General features: G+C 39.3%; 1 protein-coding gene across 1 annotated transcript in view; it reads left to right on the forward strand.

The window, feature by feature from the left end:
* The window catches only part of rnf220a (ring finger protein 220a), a 231,799-nt gene that overhangs the window by 6,046 nt on the left and 205,219 nt on the right, over window positions 1-20,534 (forward strand). The window contains exon 2 of the mRNA XM_088347747.1: window positions 7,332-8,321. Within this exon, the coding sequence (XP_088203873.1) occupies window positions 7,670-8,321 (652 nt within the window). The 5' untranslated portion in view covers window positions 7,332-7,669. The remainder of the gene's footprint in view (window positions 1-7,331; window positions 8,322-20,534) is intronic.

Raw genomic sequence — 20,534 nt, forward strand, 5'->3', positions numbered from 1 at the left:
AGTGGAATTTTTTGCTTGAGTTCCGTCACTTTTAGTAGTTAGGGTGGTATGGTGCATCCTAAATTCAGACTAGCTGTGTTAAAGGGAGCAAGTCTGCTTGAAAATGACACTGGCACTGCTCTCTGGTTGCTCTTTTGTGCCATTGCGTTTGCTCTGTTATCGTGGTCAATGGCAGCTGGCATTAGTTTGTGCGGCATTGTCCTAAGAAGGGTCATCGCCCCCAAGAGGACAGGAGCATGCTACACCTAAACAGGGCACGATGAAATCTGTATGACTGCAAGGTTTACGTATCAATAATGGACATTTATAATGGGCCATGCGATAAATTTGGGTTATTTTTACCCAACACCTCTATAAGGAGATATTTGTCTGAAAACTAGATATATTCCCGATTTACTCAAGATCTAAAAGACATATATCTTGATAAATGCACAGTATGATTGAAAATCGCTGATGTAAATGACACATATAATTGTGGCTCTGCAAAATAGACACCATATTTATTCTTTTAATGGTACTTGGCTTTGAAAGTCCTTAAAAAGTGCTTGAATTTGCCCATGAAAAAGGTCTATGAACCCTAAGTAAAACGGCATACGAGAGGTCACTCCATTGCAAACGATATTATGATCTGTATATCGATGACAGTAAACGAGAGTAGCTCAGGTTGAGTCATTTTCTATCGGAAGGAAATCACTCGGTGGAGGTAATCCACGCTGTGTTTAATGGTTTGATTGCATTGGAGACGGCAGGGACCGCTAATTCAGTTTCTGGGACTCAAGCAATGAAAGTCAGACATGCGGGCTAATGAGGGAGAAGGAATTGTCTCGGATGTCTGATACTTTCTCTATATCGTCGATTGTCTTTTTCTCCCCCCTCTTCCGTCTTCCTCCAGATTCCCTCCTTCATTTGTCAATTACTTACACACGCAATCATCGATTGTAAGCAGTCGGAATCCGTGTAGATGACTTATCATTTTTCTCCCAGATGCCAGCTGAGCATCCAGACAGGAGATGATACATACAAGGAGCCTGATCCTCCAACACTTGCCTCCGTATGCTCATTTGACCAATATCAAATCAACATCGCACACTTGGCTGCCTTGTGATGAGTTAATGTGAATATCTGATTCAAAAATTTTCCCTTCTCGTTTACTCACTTATTCTTTTCAACTTTGACCTTCTTGTAAACCAAAGTTGGGCAAACTTTCTGAGTTGCTGCCGGATTGGGTTGAAAAAATATATACGTTTTATTTTTTTACCTACCAATGTAGTCTCAAACCTGGTACTCCGGAAAGGGAAAACAATAATGCAGGCCAAGCACTTTTTTTCATTCAACATCTTATGCCTTTCTGTGAGAAAATAGGTGCAGCGTTGTTTTTGTAACTTTGTACTATTATTATTAGTATTTTATGTTATTATGGTATTACAATCATTAATGAGGAGAGTAAACGGCTGAGGTTGACAGGTATGCAAATATGTCTTTTTTATTGTATATGCACAAGTTATGCAAATATATATATACATATATATATATATATATATATATATATATATATATATATATATATATATATATATATATATATATATATATATATATATATATATATATATATATATATATATGTATATATAAATTAACACATCATTATGGATAGAACCTTTTTTAACGACTTTATTATTACATTTTATTCTTTACTGGGCTGTGGAATGTTTGGTGCTGGGACGCACAGAAATAAATTTTGCTTATACCATGTTCATTCATAACATGCATTTCTTTTATCCAACTCAAATCTTGGGTGCCCGTTATACACCAGTGTTTACAGTATATTAAGGTATTTTAGCAATGATTGATCAGTCGAAAAATATTGCTGACCACATTTGCCCAATATTGGAATGCAATTGAACTCGGATCAGGCAGAGAGAGCACCAAATTTTAATCACTAGACCACCAAGTATGTATATGACACAGGAATAGACATTCGATTTGATCTCATCATCATACAGTTTTTTATTAATCATTATTCATCATGTTGTTGAATACATGGGACCATGATTAAAAGCATTTACTGACAATGTAAACTACACAGTACCAAAATGAAAATTATAATGTATCGATTAAAATTCATTCAAAGTTAGATTCATCATCAGATACACCAAATAGCGTTTTCTCTTGCTCTGCTCTTTTGTGTTGATTTATATTTTTTCAGGAGCGTACTGTGACTAGAAAGAGATTAATCATGAGAGAGAACGTAATGCCTTTTCTTAAGTCATCTACACCCATAGTGGCCTAATGAGTACACAGTGGATTTAAGCTTATTTTTATTATTTTTGGTACTGTTATTATTATTACCAATGCAATAATTGGGTTGTACTGGTCCGTGGTACATAAACGTTGAGGGGCTTCTGGTTAAGGGGTAAAAGTGTGAGTGTTTGCAATGCACTTCCCAATATATTTTTTTCCTGTCAAACTTCATCATCTTGTTGTTGAAACTGGACAGCGCCATCTTGTAAGATTAGTGGGCGCCGACGCGTGTCCCGTCAGGCCGCAACAATAGAGAGTCCTCGCCGGGTGACATAGCACCACGCAAAGGGCAGATGGCAAGCTCACCTGTCAGTCAGCTAAGATGCTCGTGTCATCTGAGAGCTTGTCAGGGTCGCTTGCGGAGCGCTGACCGGTAGAAATTATTTATTTGCAGGAGAACTCTGATTCGTGTCATGTGACCTCGATATGAATGGAAATCCTCGCCCCAGGCCCAGGCCGTGACACTTGTCTACAAATATCCCCATAGTCTTTAAATCCGGTTTTATTATTTCTTGGTCAGACAGAAAGATTTTAGCACCAGCTTGGTCATAGAATTTCTCCTTTAAGCAATAACAATAACACATGTTAACCCGCTTGGTTTGTTCAAATTTGCATTGATTTAAGGAGTGGGATGATATGTCACAGCTGACACAATTACACAGTATGCGCGTTCCCTTAACAAATCTTGCAGTTATATTGCTTTCTGTGCTTGTGCTAGCTCGACGGCCTCGTGATAGGGGCATTCTTACATCTGCTCGGAAGATACGCAGTAAAACGTAACCACCTCACAATGCAAGTGTCTTTGTGTGTTTGCTTGCATATGCCGTCACAAACATTTGATTGCCACTAACCAGCATAGTAATGAAATGCTGTGTTGCCATTGGGAGTAACCAAAACAACAGATGGTAATAATGCTTGAGAAAGTTACACAGTGAGGTCAAAGCCACTCTTATTGTGTTTGACAATGTATTGTCCGCTTCATACCAAATCTGACGATTAGTTTCAAGCAACCCAAGAAGAGATGTAATAGTTAATAACATTATATCTTAAATGTTCCTTTTTCTATCTTTTTCTATCTTGTTGACCTTAGAATGTTTATGTGTTTGATTCGTGTGGTGATCAAACTGTGAAATGCACTGATTGGCCTGAAAGGGTATATGCCAAGGTCCACAGGTAGGGGAATAGCTGACATAGTTGTGAGAGTTTTCGAGGAATGCATTCATTCTGTGTGGAGGTCCGTTTATTGTCAGATAAAAAACTCAGCTCCGTCTCTGTTTTAAAAAACCTTGAACACAGAGAAACAGAAATTATTTCGACTTCAGAGTCCTCTCAACCTTTCAGATAACTGGAAGATAAATGTAGTCACAAGTATTTAATAATAACCCATGTGACCTACGCAAGCAATACAGTAGAAATAAATTATGAAGATGACAGTTCATAAACGAAGGCACCGGCTAAACAAAATAACTAACTGAAAGAATGAGTACAATTGGATATTTAACAGTGGACATTCTCCTCAAAACTCCTAACAAATAAGACACATAAGAAGATGGGACATGATAGGACCCAATGGAACAAGCCTTAAAGGGACAGGACAAGACAAGATCGGGTAAGAAGGGACCTGACAGGAAAGGGCAGGACAACACCTTACAGAGCAAAACATGATTACATCTGTATCAGGTTGCTAAATTGAGGGTTCAGAGATTTAGACACCAAAAAATGAAGTTTAAGGAGAAGCCAGACCGAGAGGAACATGATAGTATGAGGCTTTACTGAACCTAGAAAACCATAAGCTGGGCAACAGGCTGTTCAGTTGGAAGAAGGCCCCCAAAAGACTCCAGGCCAGGGCAGCACTGGCACTTGGCCTATGCCATCAAACAAGCAGCCGTGGGGTTGTTCTTTGGCAAAGGGTTCCCAAGGATCTGGCCTCTTGCATAAGTAATCCTATTGGCAGAGCAAAATCATACCATGAAAATGGAGGGTTCTGGACTGAAGATTCTGTTGGAACTTCATTCTTCCGTGGAAGTGAAGCGCTTAACACAGCATTAACTTTATTCTTTGAATATTTGGTCAAAATGCCACAGAGGGAGGACATTCACAAACTAATGAACCAAAATGTAAGCATTAAACTAAACTAAATAGACCCGGGAGCCATAAAGGAACAGAAGAATGGAGGGGAAAGTAAAATTAATTAGCTTTTTTTTTTGCACTATAAGGAGCTTCAAGTTACAAAATGTTATTTTGTCATTTATATTCATGCATAGAGTGCACTGGACTATGAGGGGCATGGAATTAAGACTTCAGTAAGAGCTACCGTGTTTTTATCTGCACTATAGTAAGAGCTTCCGGATTACAAAACCAGCGTCCTTGTTTTTGTCTGAGTAAACCACTGGGCTTTCTATACTCTTAGGCCAGACAAAAGTTAAATGAATAATCATTTTGATAACTATTGCTGATTAAAACCGCAAAACATTGTATGCAACAGGAATTGAACTTGGATCGTGACTGTGAGGTTGTGGACAGCAAAGCAAAAAGTAACAAAGCATAAATGTTTCATCCATAATTTTTTCAATTATTTTTTTCCTGAAAAATAATGAGAATCAAGTTATGTCCTGCAATTTTTTTAAAGAACTGTAGCATATTTTCTAATCTTGAATGTACAACACACACAAAATGTCCCACTTGATGAGTGTAATTTCCCTTGATCAGGTTAAAGTGCATTGACGTTGACACAACAATTTCTACATGCCTAAAACAGTCACTTTAAATACAAGCTCGACATAAATTGCCTCCACCCCTCCACTCCTTCAACGTAATATGCCAGCAGCAGCTGTATCTTTCTAGTACAGGGTAATCGAATTATGCTAGCTTGGTAAATGTTCCCCTGTGACATTTTCTATTATAAAATGTATATAGCCGATGTCAGACAATGAGCGTCTGATATCCCCTCAGTGGCAAATGGGATTGTAAGTGGCACTGACTGACATTATGTGTACGCATCGGCTGTAATTATACACATATTTTGTGTGTATGAACTACATAGTTTGGGGTAGTCTTAGTTTGATATTATGGTCACTTGCTGTTAGTTTTAATGAAGAATAGCACATATTCATGTTGTTGGTTATTGTTGGGGTAAACAATCCGTGTCACGCCATTCAATTTAACTCCTGTGATTCTGAAAGATTATTCGGACCAGGGAAAGTAAGCTGAAGAGAGTGGTTCGTTTGAAAAGTTTTATTACAAAGAAACAAATTAAGAAATAAACCGAATATTCTGGTTTTGTGACAAGTCCTCCCTAGAAAAGTTAGAGTTGAGAAATGGCTGACAACTGTCTTTACAGAGAAGGGAGAAGGTTGTCAAAAAATAAAATTTAGCTTGACAATTTAAAGTAATTTAAATCGGATTTTCCACGCAAAGGCAAGGGAGGGAGATCTTAACAAAAACCTTTGCTCAGGCTTTATCTAACTGGATTTTGCAGGTGGTATGATAAGACTGGCAGACTCAAGGGTTGGCCACTGAATGAATGGATACATAAAAACATTAAATGAATACAGCCAGTAAAAACTTCCTTCAAATAATTGGATACACATGAACTCCATTTATAACAACTAAATGAACAATGTGATCATCAAAGTAATGAGGATTCAATAATTACAATAATATAACTGGAAAACTCATGCATTCATGACTGCATTTCCAACTACACATATTAACAATCTAACATTTTGTACGATGCAAACATGTCCTTTTCTTGAAAGAAAATGATAATCAAGATGGATTTGAGTGTCATGTTGTCATCGAATCCCCACTTTCAGTTTTTTAGTTGAAACGGGGATAGCTTTTGTCGCACCTCTCTAACATTACAAACTAGAAAGGATTATGTGAAAGTCATTCACGTGCCAAAAGTGCCGACTTTAGTGTGTGATTGTTTGACAAAAGAATTTGTAATAAGAGGGAAAGATTTAATCCAAGATGATGTGGCATCAGTCCAGAACCGAGGTGCATTAGCTGCCGCCATTCTGACCACTGCACAAGCTTGCAGTAATGTAAAAAACTTTGCCGTGCCCAGGTCTCTACTTTCATCTTACTGCAGGCTCCTGCACGTTATTTATTTTTGAAGGTAGGCCAGCGTGCTGAAGCTGAGATCAAGTTTGGTAATTGATTTTGGCGAGTCGTATGTAGAGATGATTGTTAAACATATTGAATCCAAATTCTTCCCTTGTAGCAGTTTAGTCGCATTTGGGATGCTTAGCGAACCATCCACCTTCAAGTTGCCCTTTGGGGATAAACATCTCTTAAATGTTATTTTATCGTTTCATTGGCTGCCTCGCTTCGTGCGCCAGCCCGACCAATCGCGCACTCTGATCTAATCCCCGGGAGGAAGAATTCTAGCCTGTTGCCACGGATGCTGGGGTCGTGAGGTCAAGTACAGCTAATTTATTCACTCAGTCAGATTTCCTCTGGCTCGTGGATGGCAGATGGAGGGGTCTGATATGATATCATCCATCTCAATCACCCAAGGGAGTAGAGGGTAAGGGGAAAGGATTGTGAGAAGAAGCAATCTGAAGAGATGTGAAAGGAAAGCGGAGGTCGGACAGAGAAAAAAAGTTCATTTAAAATATGATACAGAATGTAGAAAAGCATGAAAGTTCCTAGTCTATACTGTCCTTTACTTGATGTATTGAACCTCATACAGTAAAATCCTATATTTGCGGATGGGCTGCAAAAATATGTTACCCTTATCTTGAGACAAGCGGTTCTGGTCCAGTAAGATCTGCGAGATAGAAAGAATAAGCTGCTTAGGAGATGGCAGAGGAGGTGGAATAGTGCTAGGAAGATGAGGGAAGGATTGAAAAGGGGGGTTGGATTGAATTGCAGAATAGAGGAGAGGGATGAGGCACTTAGTTAATGCTGGGTGCTACAAAGAAGCTGGGCAAAGGCACTTCATAAGTTAACATTTACGAAAAACTTAATAGAACAGGCAAAGGCAGGCTGCCATCTAATGATTGGGTTTTATCTCTTCACAGTCTGACCAGAGGAAGATGAGGGAACGACTGTGACGACACTCGACAACCAACCACAAGAGCCTCTCTTATTAATCGTCATCAACATCAGACAGAACAGGACAAACTCACCCAAAGAGAGGAAACCTTTCTAAAGGGCAGTCTGTTACAGACCACAACTAAAGTCAGCGTAGCCCTGCAGTAAAAGAATGAACTAAATCTACGATCTGAGCCAGATAGGCAACTAAACTGCTAAACTCAAACTCTTACTCAAGATTTTTTTCAAGAGGACTCGGGTCAGATTTTGTGAGGAGGAATTAGTTCCTCCTCTTGCCGCCAAAATCTTCTCAACCACTTCAATCATGGACCTCCACAGAGCAGCGTTTAAGATGGAGAGTTCCTCCTACTTGCCAAATCCTTTGGCATCGCCAGCTCTCATGGTCCTGGCCTCCACTGCTGAAGCCTCTCGCGATGCTTCTATTCCTTGCCAGCAGCCACGCCCGTTTGGTGTGCCGGTTTCAGTCGAGAAAGATGTTCACTTGCCATTCAACAATGGTTCGTACACCTTTGCATCCATGTACCACCGCCAAGGTGCTGTACCACCGGGGTTCCCCAACAGGGACTTTCCTCCTTCTCTTCTCCACCTTCATCATCAATTTGCCCCACCTAATCTGGACTGCTCACCAATCAGCATGTTAAACCACAGTGGCGTTGGGGCCTTCAGACCCTTTGCTTCTCCCGACGACCGAGACGGTGCTCCAGGCGGGTATCAATCTGCTTTTACCCCAGCGAAGCGCCTCAAAGGCTGCCTGGATGCAGAAGCTTCCCCCCACCTCCGTTATTCAGATGCCGACGGTAAAGAGTATGACTTTGGTGGCGCCCAGATCCCGCCTGGGAGCTCACCCAGCAGCGCCTTGAAGGCGGTAGAGGACAGCGGGAAGAAGATCTTTGCTGTGGCCGGCTTGCTTTCAGACCGAGAGACCTCCTCCAGCCCCGAGGACCGCATTGAACGCTGTGAGTACATTGATGCCTTCATTTCTTTACAACAATGTTATTAATACTGAACCCAAACTTTGTGGGGCTACGTCTTTCGTGATCTCTGAAGTATTATACAAGAAAATATATGTAGTGAAATCAAATTCTTGGCGTTGAATTTAAAATGCAACTAGCTGAAATAACTTCACACACTTTCATCACACACTCCAATAAACAAACCCATCTATGTCTTCCTGTCATCATCTCTCTTGGCTAAACCAGTTCTTGGTTTACAAGCCCACAAGCTTCGCTGGTCGTGTTAGCATTTATCAGAGGAGGGGATGCCATTTGGCCCTACCGCATTTTGCAAAGTGTATCTGCTTGCGTGCGAGAGGCAGTGTACGTCAGTCATACTTATTGCCATCAGTCTTCATCATGGATTCACTCCTGGTGCCAAAAGATATCCAATATATCCAAAACCTTACCAAATGTGCATGCATTGGTGCATGAGTGTGGATGTAATAGCAAAATTAGAAATTGTCTGAGAATATTCTCTCCCTTCCAACCAATGTTCCCTCTAAGCTGCGCGCGTGCGCAATTGCGCACTGCTTGCACATTCTCGGTGCACAAGAAAATCTAGCCAGCGCACAAAAATGAGGGCTCAAAATTACTTAATAAGAAGCGACTTAAGTCAAAGTTACAGTGCATGAAGGTAAAAATACACGGGTTCCCCTGACGTTGTGTCCCGAATGCGGTATTTTGAAGTCGAACGAAGTTGAGTAAAGTTAGTAGAGTATGTCGAGAACCGACTCTTCAGCTCGGCTCACTAAAAAGGGTCCTAAGGTTGTTTTTGCTTCTTTAATCCCAACATGACCAACTCATCTCATCTCATCTCATCAGCTGCACCGCTTATCCTCAGTAGGGTCGCGGGGGTGCTGGAGCCCATCCCAGCAATCATCGGGCAGTGGGCAGGGGACAACCCGGAACTGGTTGCCAGCCAATCGCAGGGCACACAGGGACAGACAATTGCTCGCTCATTCACACCTAGGGACAATTTGGACCGGCCAATCCACCTGAAATGCATGTCTTTGGAATGTGGGAGGAAACCGGAGTGCCCGGAGGAGACCCACGCAAGCACGGGGAGAACATACAAACTCCGCACAGTAAGTCCGGTAGCTGGATTTGAACCTACACAGGAGGTTCCCAAGACCTTAGAACTGTGCCGCACACGCACTTAACACTGCGCTGCCGTGCTGCCCAACATGACCAACTATTAAGCAAAATTATGCACAAAATTACTTAAAAGAAGGGGGGAATAGAACAAAAAAGAAAAAAATACCAAAATGAAAAAGTAGTGAAAAGCTGAGGAAAAAAAGAAACAAAAGGAAGAGAAAAAAGAAGGAAAAATTTAGAAAAAAAACAGAAAAAAAGAAAAGAAACGTAGGAAAAAAGTAAATAGAGAACAAAAAGAAAAAAGTAACAGCCCAGAAAAAAATAAACACAATGAGATTTTTTTAAAGGAATTTAAAAAAAAGTAGAAAAAAACACGGAAAAAAGAATAAAAAGTTTGTGTTTCATTCAAATAATTTCCAATTATATCAAGTGATTCGTGTTGCCAACATTGTACTTCCACTAAAAATGTGATTAAGTACAGTTCTGTATCTTACAACCGACTATATAAGCCCCCGAAAATGTTAATATTATGCGACAAAATATATCAGGAAATTAAAAAAAATGGATATCTTGTGAAAGAGTTGTAAGAACAAACGACGTTTGGAGGCCGTACAACCTTTGCAATAGTACATGAGTCAATTCATTCAAAAGAGAAAAATAATATTGCATTGCCGGAAACTCAGCAAAATGTAACTTGATGTCAAGTTTTGGACATATTTGATAATGAATTATCTTGCCACACTTGGGATTATGGTGGCTCACTGTTGTTTGAAGCGTTGCTCACCGACTTTTATATATATATATATATATATATATATATATATATATATATATATATATATATATATATATATATATATATATATATATATATATATATATATATATATATACATATATATATATATATATATACTGTATATATATATATATACAAAAAATATTACATTCATATTTTTTCAAATCAAACGCTACTGTTGGTGAAAAACTGCCATAGCAACTTTGAAATTATGAATACTTTCTACATTGATTCCTAAAAGCAATTCAAGTACATTTATCTGTAATCGCACATAATGCGAGGCGTGTGAGAAATCCCTTTTTCTTAACCAAATGTTCTGTTGCGACAACTTGTAAGAAACACATCTGCATGCCGGCAGCCCCCCATGCACATCCGTCATCCCCGTGCCAAATGCTTCAAGCGACATCCGAATGTGCTTTGCAAATCCTTGTAATGCGCAGGCGGACACGATGGCGATTAATATCATCCGCTAAACCAACGAATGGAGGCCCCATCATGCCTTGCAGGAAATGACATGTCAAATTATCTGAATTGCTGTTTTCATGTAAATTGTAACTATTTAAAATCATGTGTTTGGAAATATTAGGCTTCTGACAGCCTGGTTTCTTTTTGGTAGCTGCAATTACGACTTCTGTAAATAAATGCCCATAATGAATTAATGTAAAGAAATGAAACCAAACGTTTATGACTTTATCCTTAAGGGGACAGTGAGTATTATTTGACCGCTAGAGGGCGCTGTATGATAAAACTGTAAACCAGGGCTAAAAGAACAAAGAAGATTACAAATTTTCAGTGATCAAAACGCACAATTTTTCTTCTTCTTTTTGATCAGCCTTTCGCAAGGTTTTTGTTTTGTTTGAGAATCTGTGAAAAAACATATGATGGAAAATGATTTCAGCTCCCTCTTGGTGAGGCTCATCTGATGTCAAATGAAGGCAAAGGTATCCAAGAGTATTTATAAATGTATGTTTGTAAAATATTTCATGTATTTTTGCTTATTCAGCAAATCACTGGTCGGCAACCACCGGGTTACGGGCCAATACCATGCCGTGGGTCGTTTGGTACCGGGCCCATGAAAAAGTCGTTTGCCTTATTTTTTCATGGCACCCAAAAAACACAAAGTTTGGGTGCACGCTATATCAAGGTTTTACGGCAATATATCACCGACATTGAGTAATGATTTATCAGTTGACAAATATCAGCATTGGGTGCAATGGCAATGGAACCCGGATCGTGGTGGTAAGAGAGCCGAATCCCAACAACTTGGCTACTAGGGTTGTAGATGACAAAAGGTCTTAGATGGTATCTCTTCATCATACCAAGTTTACTCACAGTGCCACATTCTATATCATTGTAACGGAGCACTATGGGAAAGAGGTCAGACAAAACAACGTGGTACAAAGTAGTATGTAGAGTAATAATAGTGTGTTGATGAGATCAAATCTAATGTGTTTTCTTATGGCATCTAAATCTCTAGTGATCTAGTTATTACACAGTGGATTTTGACTTGAGGTTATATTAATGTTATTAAAATTGCTATTGATATTATCACTAATGTTATCAATTGGCCGGGTTGCGAGAATATAGTCAGACAATAAACCGCTCCGTGGGACAGAAATGGTTGCCAACCGCTGGTGGAAATCATTATTCTTTATTTTATTAATTTGCCCAAGGAAGCGCAAAATAATACACACTGTCACTTTAATGGTTCAAACTGATCAGATGCGAAATTAATTTTCTAGAGTTGCAGTCCGAGAAAAGTAAATGTGTTCTAGGAACGTGTTCCTCTTGTTGTGCGTTACTCCCAACACTGGCTGTGGTACGACATAAAAAAAAAAACCTCTCAGGGAGATAGAAATACAGCTTCTTTCGCTTGTCATGAAAAAATCTGCCTCCCTCCACCTTGACGGCACTCCCCTCATCTCCCCCTACGCCTGTCACGGTCCAGTGGCAGGGCTAAGTTAAGTAAGAGTGTTCTAATAATTAGGACTGGGACTCGCCTGCTACCGGAGCGTATGTGTATTCGTGTGTGAGTTTGCGTCCATCTGTGTGTGTTTGAGTGCCTCCCTGACAGCGCTTACCCAGATGTTAAAAGCCTTGTCCCTCTCTTGTTGCCTCCCTGTCAGTCCCCAACTGTGCACAGCACAAATCCAACCACCCACACACATTTAACTGTTAGGGTGGCGGACATCAGTCTTCTCTTATCCCCAAAGCATACCTGTCTACCGCAAGCGACGAAGATGTACAAAAGTCAAGGTAAAAATAAAACACATTCTTACCCTCAAAATTGTAGTTTTTTGTTTTCTTTAAAATACTGTGAAAATAAAGATACAACCTCAAAAGATCAGATGCCTAAATTTCTAAATTTTCCAAACACTACACTACTCATTATGCATACAAAAATGCAGACTATTGTCTCACCAGTCTATCGGACTGAGATGCAGCCCGTCAATTGGTTCTCAGTTGGTTTGAGCTTGTAACATGGAGGAGCCGGGATTCGAACTGCGACCTCTTGATCCCAAGACGATCGCTCTACTTCCTGAGCTACTGCCGCCCAAGAAAAAATATTCAAATTTAAATTATCGGGGAAAAATCCATCATTCTTTTTCATCAAGCATAGCAAAAAATTGCTGGATGGAGTGTGTGTGTGTGTGTGTGTGTGTGTGTGTGTGTGTGTGTGTGTGTGTGTGTGTGTGTGTTGAATGACATGAGTCTTGTGGTCACTGTTGCAATGATGGTTCGGCTCAAGGATTAGTCGCTTCCTGTTGAGCCTTTTGTTGGCCCAGCCACTCCATCTGAACACAGATAACCGTGTGCATGAACACACTTGTGTACACATGCATACCTGAATTCACCTTTATTGTCACTTTCTTTGATTCAAATATACAGGGGAAGAAAATATCGTTCTTTACGGTGTCGAAAGATCTCATCCGGATGAGTTCAAATATTCACTTTGTCTCCTTTCTTCTTCACACCTCTGCTGCATCTTTTTTTTATCCTCCTCTCTCTATTTCTGTCCTTATATCCTTCTCACTTCCTCTCGACACCCGCATGCCCCCCTTGTCCCCCACCTGCTCAGTAATCTAATCTGCAGCCAGTTTGTGGATGCAGTCTAGTGTGACAGACTTTCCCCTGTTACCCTCCCTTCTTCTCTCACTTTCATGCACACACACATACACAGTTTCCAAACAGGCCCACCGGCTTGGCAGAGGGGCCCTACCCCTCCCTGCCCTGGTCACACCCTCTTTAATATTGAATTATTCATCAATTCTGATTGGTTCCTGCTGATGGTAGCCATGATGCGAACGAACGGTTTGGCTGTGCACGTACGTGAATGGAAGTGACGACTCGGGCTGCAGGTTCGAGATTGTATGTCGTCCTTAGCATTCGTCAGTTCTCAAAACTAAGTAAAATTAAACCACTTGCACCTATGCTTATTTTGGACCCCAAAAACAAGACAAAAAAATGGAGTTAAATCTTGCCTGACAATTTTACATACACTACATTCGAAAGTTTGGGGTCACCCAGACAAAAGTGTGTTTTGCGTGAAAAGTCATTCATTTTTGTCATGAACCAGAACGGAATCTCGGATCCAATAGCGTTAGTTTCAAAAGTGCTTTTTTTTGAAAGAGTTGTTGGAGCTGGCTTGGGACGTCGACGCTTGTCAGTCGTCAGCCTCTTCGGGTGGACAGGAAGTACAGCCGAGCGGGTAAGTCGATGGCCGGGAAGGGAGAGTAGGTCGCAAAACGTGGAACAGAAACAGGTCAAAAACGGAAGGCAGGCATGAATCAGGCAAGAGGAGTCGTGGGTACCTTGTAGTCTGGAGAAACACTCAGGGATAAAACGAGTATACCCAGACGTCCATCTCTGGACGCAGATCGCTTAAGTGTAGAACGTCAGCCAATCAGGAAGTGCGCTCCAGCGCGCCAAACGATTGCCCCAGGTGACTTCACTTAGGCAATCACGACACATTTTTATTATTCAAATGAGTTGCAAATAAAAAGACAGTATAGCAGAGATATCGAGATTTGAAAAAATGATTTTTTTTTTTCGAGAAAAAAAAAAGTATTTTCTTCAAACTTTGTTTTCGTCACAGAATGGAAATTTCGAAGCGACCCAAAAGTTTTGAATGGTAGAGTACATATAATACATTTCTCTGTCTCTAAAGAGATTATTATCTTGTTTTCAGGTAAAAAAAAATAAAAATAATAACACTACAATTTGCAAAACATTCAGATGCAGCACAAGGTACTCATTTTTTTGGGGGGGAGAATTTCCGTATTTATTTGTGGATGCTGCACATGTTTTTTTTTTACCTAAAAAATAAGTTTGGGTGCACCTTATACACACGGTCTTACGAAAGTATATTACCGGACTTGCGCAATGATTGATCTGTCGAAAAATATCGCTTTCCACAATCGTAAAACATTGCATGCATCTGTAATCAAACCACTGGACCACATTTGGTGAAAGTGGATGAAATTGGAAATGGCATTAGTTGTTATCTTATTATCATACTATTTTTAGATACGCTAGAAGATAGGGATGTTGGAGAACGGAGAAAACACAAAGTCATCCTGAAAGATTTAAATGAATGCAAAGAAGCATGAAGAGGAAACAACTCGTAGGTGAATCTGATTACAAATCGGATTATAAAGGATGAAATTAAATAGAAAAAATACATTGAAAGTAGGTATTGTGTTCATAGTTCACGTAACCAATGATTTTAATGATGGTTGCACATAATTAACATAGTTTATTTACTATACATAGTTTGAGCTGAAAAAACTGAGAAAAAATGTATACCGGTTTTTAATCAAAATTTAGTGGCACTCGTTATACAAAAGTGTGCATTATACACAAATAAATACGGTATTTTCATTCAAGATTAGAGAAAAAAAAATGAATGAGCAAAATGATCTGCCATCTGCAAAAATTATTACAGCTTTATTGAATAGTATCTAGCTAAGTAAGATAAGATACGATAAAACGAGTTACCTAAGTCCTCCCTAAATATAGACATCTATAAACTTGATTTTGCCATTATCTGGTAGGCCAATTGCTCTTTTATTAATATGATTTGCAAAATACAAAGTTGAAAGAATTTAAATATCACTTAAAAAGTGTTTGGTGCACCCATTTCAAATAATTACAAAATGTGCTCAATATCCTGCCTGAATTTTTGAATAAAGTTTGTAAGAAGTGAACAGCTGAATGAGAGTTTTGTGTCGTTTTGTTTTGGAGGTTTACTTCAAGGTTTTCTAATCACGAAACGATCAGTTATAAACATCCAACATGTGAAATGGTTTTAGATAATGTTTATTTAGTACTTATTATTTTAGAATAAATCTCAAATACCAATAAACATGTGTCCCCCAAGCCCCTTTGAAAGGTGACCCGAATCAATATTGGATGTTTTATATGCACGCTGGGAAGTGTGTTTGCTCATATGTTTTGCAAATGAATCTAAAGTAGTTGTATCCACTCCAGTGATCAGTACAAAGAAGAAGAGAGGAAATGTCTTTTTTAGGGTGTTTTCATCACATTTTATTCAGACTTGCTTGCAGTTTCAATGTAATTTGCTACTGTCCTTCCCAACACATTGTGGGAGAATCTTATGATATATACAGGCACGCAACTGGTTGATAAGTTTATAGATTAGTCGACACTCAAAATAAGAAGAGAATTCATCAATGGATTTTAACAAACTGCAGATAAAAAATTTCAACCTGTTCTTAAAGCCTTCTCCTGAGACCTGTGTTTTTATTTAATTTCCTTGGTTACAAAAGCAGATCCGCCCTAAAGAGCAACGTTATTGGACAATATGAACAATGATCTAAACAGTGCATAATATTAAAAATAGAAAACAACAGTGACGCGATATTATACTCAAAATATTGAACAGACCTCCTACACAATCTCCTTTGAAGATGTCCAATATTATAAAAATTAATACATTTATCAAGGTGAACCTGCTCATTTAGATACACATTAAAAAATTAGAAGTGGCGTGGGTATTTACTTTGCATTTCCTGTTCTACATTTAAATGATGATATTGCTTCAATGCTATTTTTCACACACATTTCAAAAGAAAGCCCACTTAATCTGCCATGTTCTGAAAAGATCCCCATTTGTTAAATCAGCTGAAACCGTAACGTTAAGCATCGTCCCAATGGCATTGTCATCTTCATACGGTCAATTCTCAGGTGTGCACTTGAAGGTGGTGGAAATTGCATTTGTGTTGTTAAAGGCGTGAACAGACAATGATCACGGATTTGTCCACACTTGAGGAAAAGACGAGGATGAATTACACGATGAGTGTTGTCACTGTTGGCTTATTCTACGCTCAATCTCTTTCCTAAAGACTCCATGTCAAACCCGAAGTAAGATCTTAAGCCCAAACCTGAGTCCAAGCCCGACCAGAATTTCGGCCTGGGTTGGGCCTTAAATGTCAATCATTACGTTGGGGTTGGGCCGGACTTCTATTTTTGTAACTGATTCTTCTACTATTTTCCACCCATCATTGGTCTTCTTTGTCTCTCTGCCTCTCTCTCTTTTGAAGTGCCACGCTAGATTCTTAAGGAAAGACTGATGCTGTTGTTTATGCCTTTTTAACCTGTCAAAATTATAGATAAAATCATCCCCTCAACTCATATGATGGAAAATTGGCAGTCGATATAACAACTGCAGACACCTAAAGATACACATGTTTATACGGTCTTGTTTGACCTAGGCTTTAATTTGTTCTCGTAGATCACCCCTCCTCCTATCGAGTCCATACAAATATGATATGAAATTTCAGGTTTACTTCAGGCTCAGTCCCGCAGATCAAGTTTGTTACTCTGGGTCGGGCTGTGTCAAGCTTTAATACCCGCAGTCCTGGGTCGGGCCGGGCTTAATTTATCAGGCCCTATTTTACCTCTAGTCCACTCCACCTCAGAGGGAAGTTTGTCCTCAAAAAGTCACAGGTTCGAGTCCAAGCCGTCCCAAAGTCAACATCTCAAAGGACTAAAGCAATCCCCTCATCGTCTCTTCTCTTCAGACTCGCGCCCCCCCCCAACCCCCTTACTCATCTTGCTCCTCTTTCCCTCGTCTCTGGCTGCGTGAGGAATCCCAGCCCACAGTTCAGCAGATGAATAATTTAGCGGTGTGTGTATCATCTGTTTACCGTGCTAATCCATCTGTCAGCAGGCACCTATCGATTCGCGCCTGCTTGGTAATTGTGCATCCGTGCCACACATGCGCACGAAACGCACAAACTCGCATGCACGTCACACTAGATGCACAAAAATGTGCCGGAGCGTTTTTATGATGTGCAACTTAGATCATATTCAGATCCTGTAGCCATCAGCTGGACTCTATCTTCTGTGAGTGAAACTGATTGCTGAGTCAAGGTCACAGGAAAAAAAAAATAGTTTCAAAAGTTCAGTAAAGTTCTCTTGCATCTTTGTCGTTTGGACAGTATTATCACAAAAATAAATGCCGGTTTCCTTTTTCTATCTAATGATAATAAGATACTGCCCCCTCTTCATCTGTATTTCACTCTACCTCTTTCTTTTCTTTCCTTGTCTCTTTCTCTCCTTCTCTCTCTTTCGTCCTCTCCTCTCTGTTTCTTTCTCTCCCTCTCACTCTTTCATCTCTCACTCTCTCACTCCCCTCTCTCTTATCGTAAATTGAAGGTAGAGGTTCAACAACTAATCAATTTGTGTTTAAACTAATAAAATATCAAATGTATTGGCAACTATTTTGATTAATACACAAGGTACTGAAATGTTGGTTGTTTATTTTTTGCTTTCAAGATGTTTCCCTGACAATGCAACAAAACTGTGTTGGTCACAGATCACTAAATATTCGCTAAATCTATAATATGATCGCAAATATGTAGATACTATATTTGTTGTTGTTATTCATAACCTCACTGCAATTTTGGCGATCTCATCAAAAGTTTATATTTTGGATGTAGAGGATCTCAGATTTGCTTAAATGTTGGAAAACTATCAACATTTGAGACTAATATATGAAGATCTATAGAGAAAATCAGCAAATTGGTTTGTATTTTGGTTTTTATCATTTTAGTTTCGAAATATTTTTGAATACAAAGATCTAAATACAAATTATTAATTATTGGACATTACAATTTAATTCAACCAATTGAGCCAAAAGTAGACCATAAGTGTCCTCGATTTTAGATTTTATCGTCAACAGGATGCTGTAACTTTCAAGAGTGCAACCTGCAACCTTTCCTGAACACGAGGTATCCAGAATGATAAACTGTTCTTATTTGTCGGGAAAGAGCAAGACGATTGAGAGTGCATATAATAATGAATTCGTGGGTGACCATTGATGGTTGTAATTATTAAATGACTGCCTTTAAAAGGTCATTGATCCATGTCATTAGCTACTTGAGTGATTACTAATTACTGCTTTAGTATGTTAATGCATGCACATATCATATACACATGCACGAACATGCACCAACCTTGAATACAAACACATGTGGAAACGCTCGTTAATTGCGAGACCGGTGTTAGGACTGAAACCTTACAAACTATTATGTTTCTCAGTAACAAGTACTATAACATGTCACCAATACAATTTTGTAAGTCCACTGTTGTTATTGCACGGTGTGTTACTGCGTTGTTCCGCTACTCATTAAATGCAGTTTGCACATTACAATACAGACTCAATACTGAACGCATTACTCATGCTGTCACACACAACCTTTGATGTACCAGCATCATAACAAGAAGGGTGAGCGTGTTTGAATCAATGTAAAAAGTACAACTAAATACAGTTATGGTGGTGCCTTCCCAAGCAGAGAGAGTATGAGGCGCTCAACTTCTCATTGTATATATATTTTGCCTACCATATATAGACATATCCAAGATGGATTTTCTACTATAAAAACAAATGCTTAAAATCAGGGGCTCAGCTTATATGCATACATTAGGTTGTGTGTCACCAGTGGTGTACAGTAGGCACCTTGTGGGGAAGGGAGTGTATCTTACACAGGAAAAACAAACCATTGGGTAATCGATGGGGCAAACGTGTGCACAGAATTTACGGTAAAAGTGCACTCAATTTTGATAATTTTATTTTTAAATGATTTTTGCATAACACCATGCCTGGAGAACAAAACGTAAAGGAGATACACAAGTGGTTTTAAGCCCTTGAAAAAAATCATAGTGTCTTGGCTAATTGTTTGCAAGCTCTCAAGATTGCAAAAGCCAAGACATATAAAGGCTTCACTACTTCTATAGGTTTTCTTCAATTTATTTTTAGTTTTAGAGTTTTGGCTTCTATGCGAGCATATACAGTAATTTGTTACTTTCGGAGTAACGCAGTACTCTTTGGTATCAGTAATCTGGCGTGTAACTGAGTGATAAATGTAGTTTGTTTTTCTAACATTTGACATATGCAAAGGAGATGTCATAGGATACCAGTTCCTTATTTTGACTATTATTTTTAATGTGTTGTTTTGACTATTCCATCATTGTTGCTATCAGCCAATCAGGTTGCTGTTCTTTTATATCCACACTCCCTAGGACTGATCTGTTTTTTGTAACTTTGAAGATTTGATAAAAAGGAGAAGGCTCCTGGGAGTGCATCGGAAAGGGGGAATGGAATTACCTTATCTGAAGGGTTCTTTCTGTGTGTTTCTTTGCAAATTCAATATCCATTGATTGTCTCCTCTTTAATTTATAATACATTTTTAACTTAACACTGAATTAGTTTTCAAACAAAGTATCTAGTAGCTGTAATTAATGAGTATTTTTAGTAATGCGCCCGGACTGTGCATTCTTGAAAGCAGAGAAAAATTAAAAAGGGAATACTTTATGTCTGACCTTGGAAAAAAATGGTCCTTCTTTTACCCTTATTTCCACTTTGAGTGTCATAGTGTGTGTTCCATCTGATTGATTGTGTTTTACAGTCCAAGCCTGGCCTCTGTTTCCTCCACTAACATGGCAAACACAATACCACATTTGCAGCGGTGCGCAGCGGGGTTCATTTCGATGTAGAGCGACTAATATCGCACCCCCCTGGCAAAATTCGAGGAATTCTGCCCTCCGGGACAAGCGTCAAATGTGTGCGTGCATTTAGCGTTTCCTTCTTTCAATCTGTATGAGTGTGTTTCTGCATGTGTATATTTGTGTGTATGAGTGTGTGTCAGTGGGTGTTAAAAGAAGGCAGGGGCTTAGCAGAGCAAAAGAGAGCAAATCTGTCAGCTCTCCCTGGGCAGACAACCCTTCTGACCCTCATTCAAAGACATATTGATTCT

This window comes from Urocampus carinirostris, chromosome 1 (assembly GCF_059441175.1).
Source record: "Urocampus carinirostris isolate Australia breed hairy pipefish chromosome 1, RoL_Ucar_1.0, whole genome shotgun sequence".
Lineage (NCBI taxonomy): Eukaryota > Metazoa > Chordata > Actinopteri > Syngnathiformes > Syngnathidae > Urocampus > Urocampus carinirostris.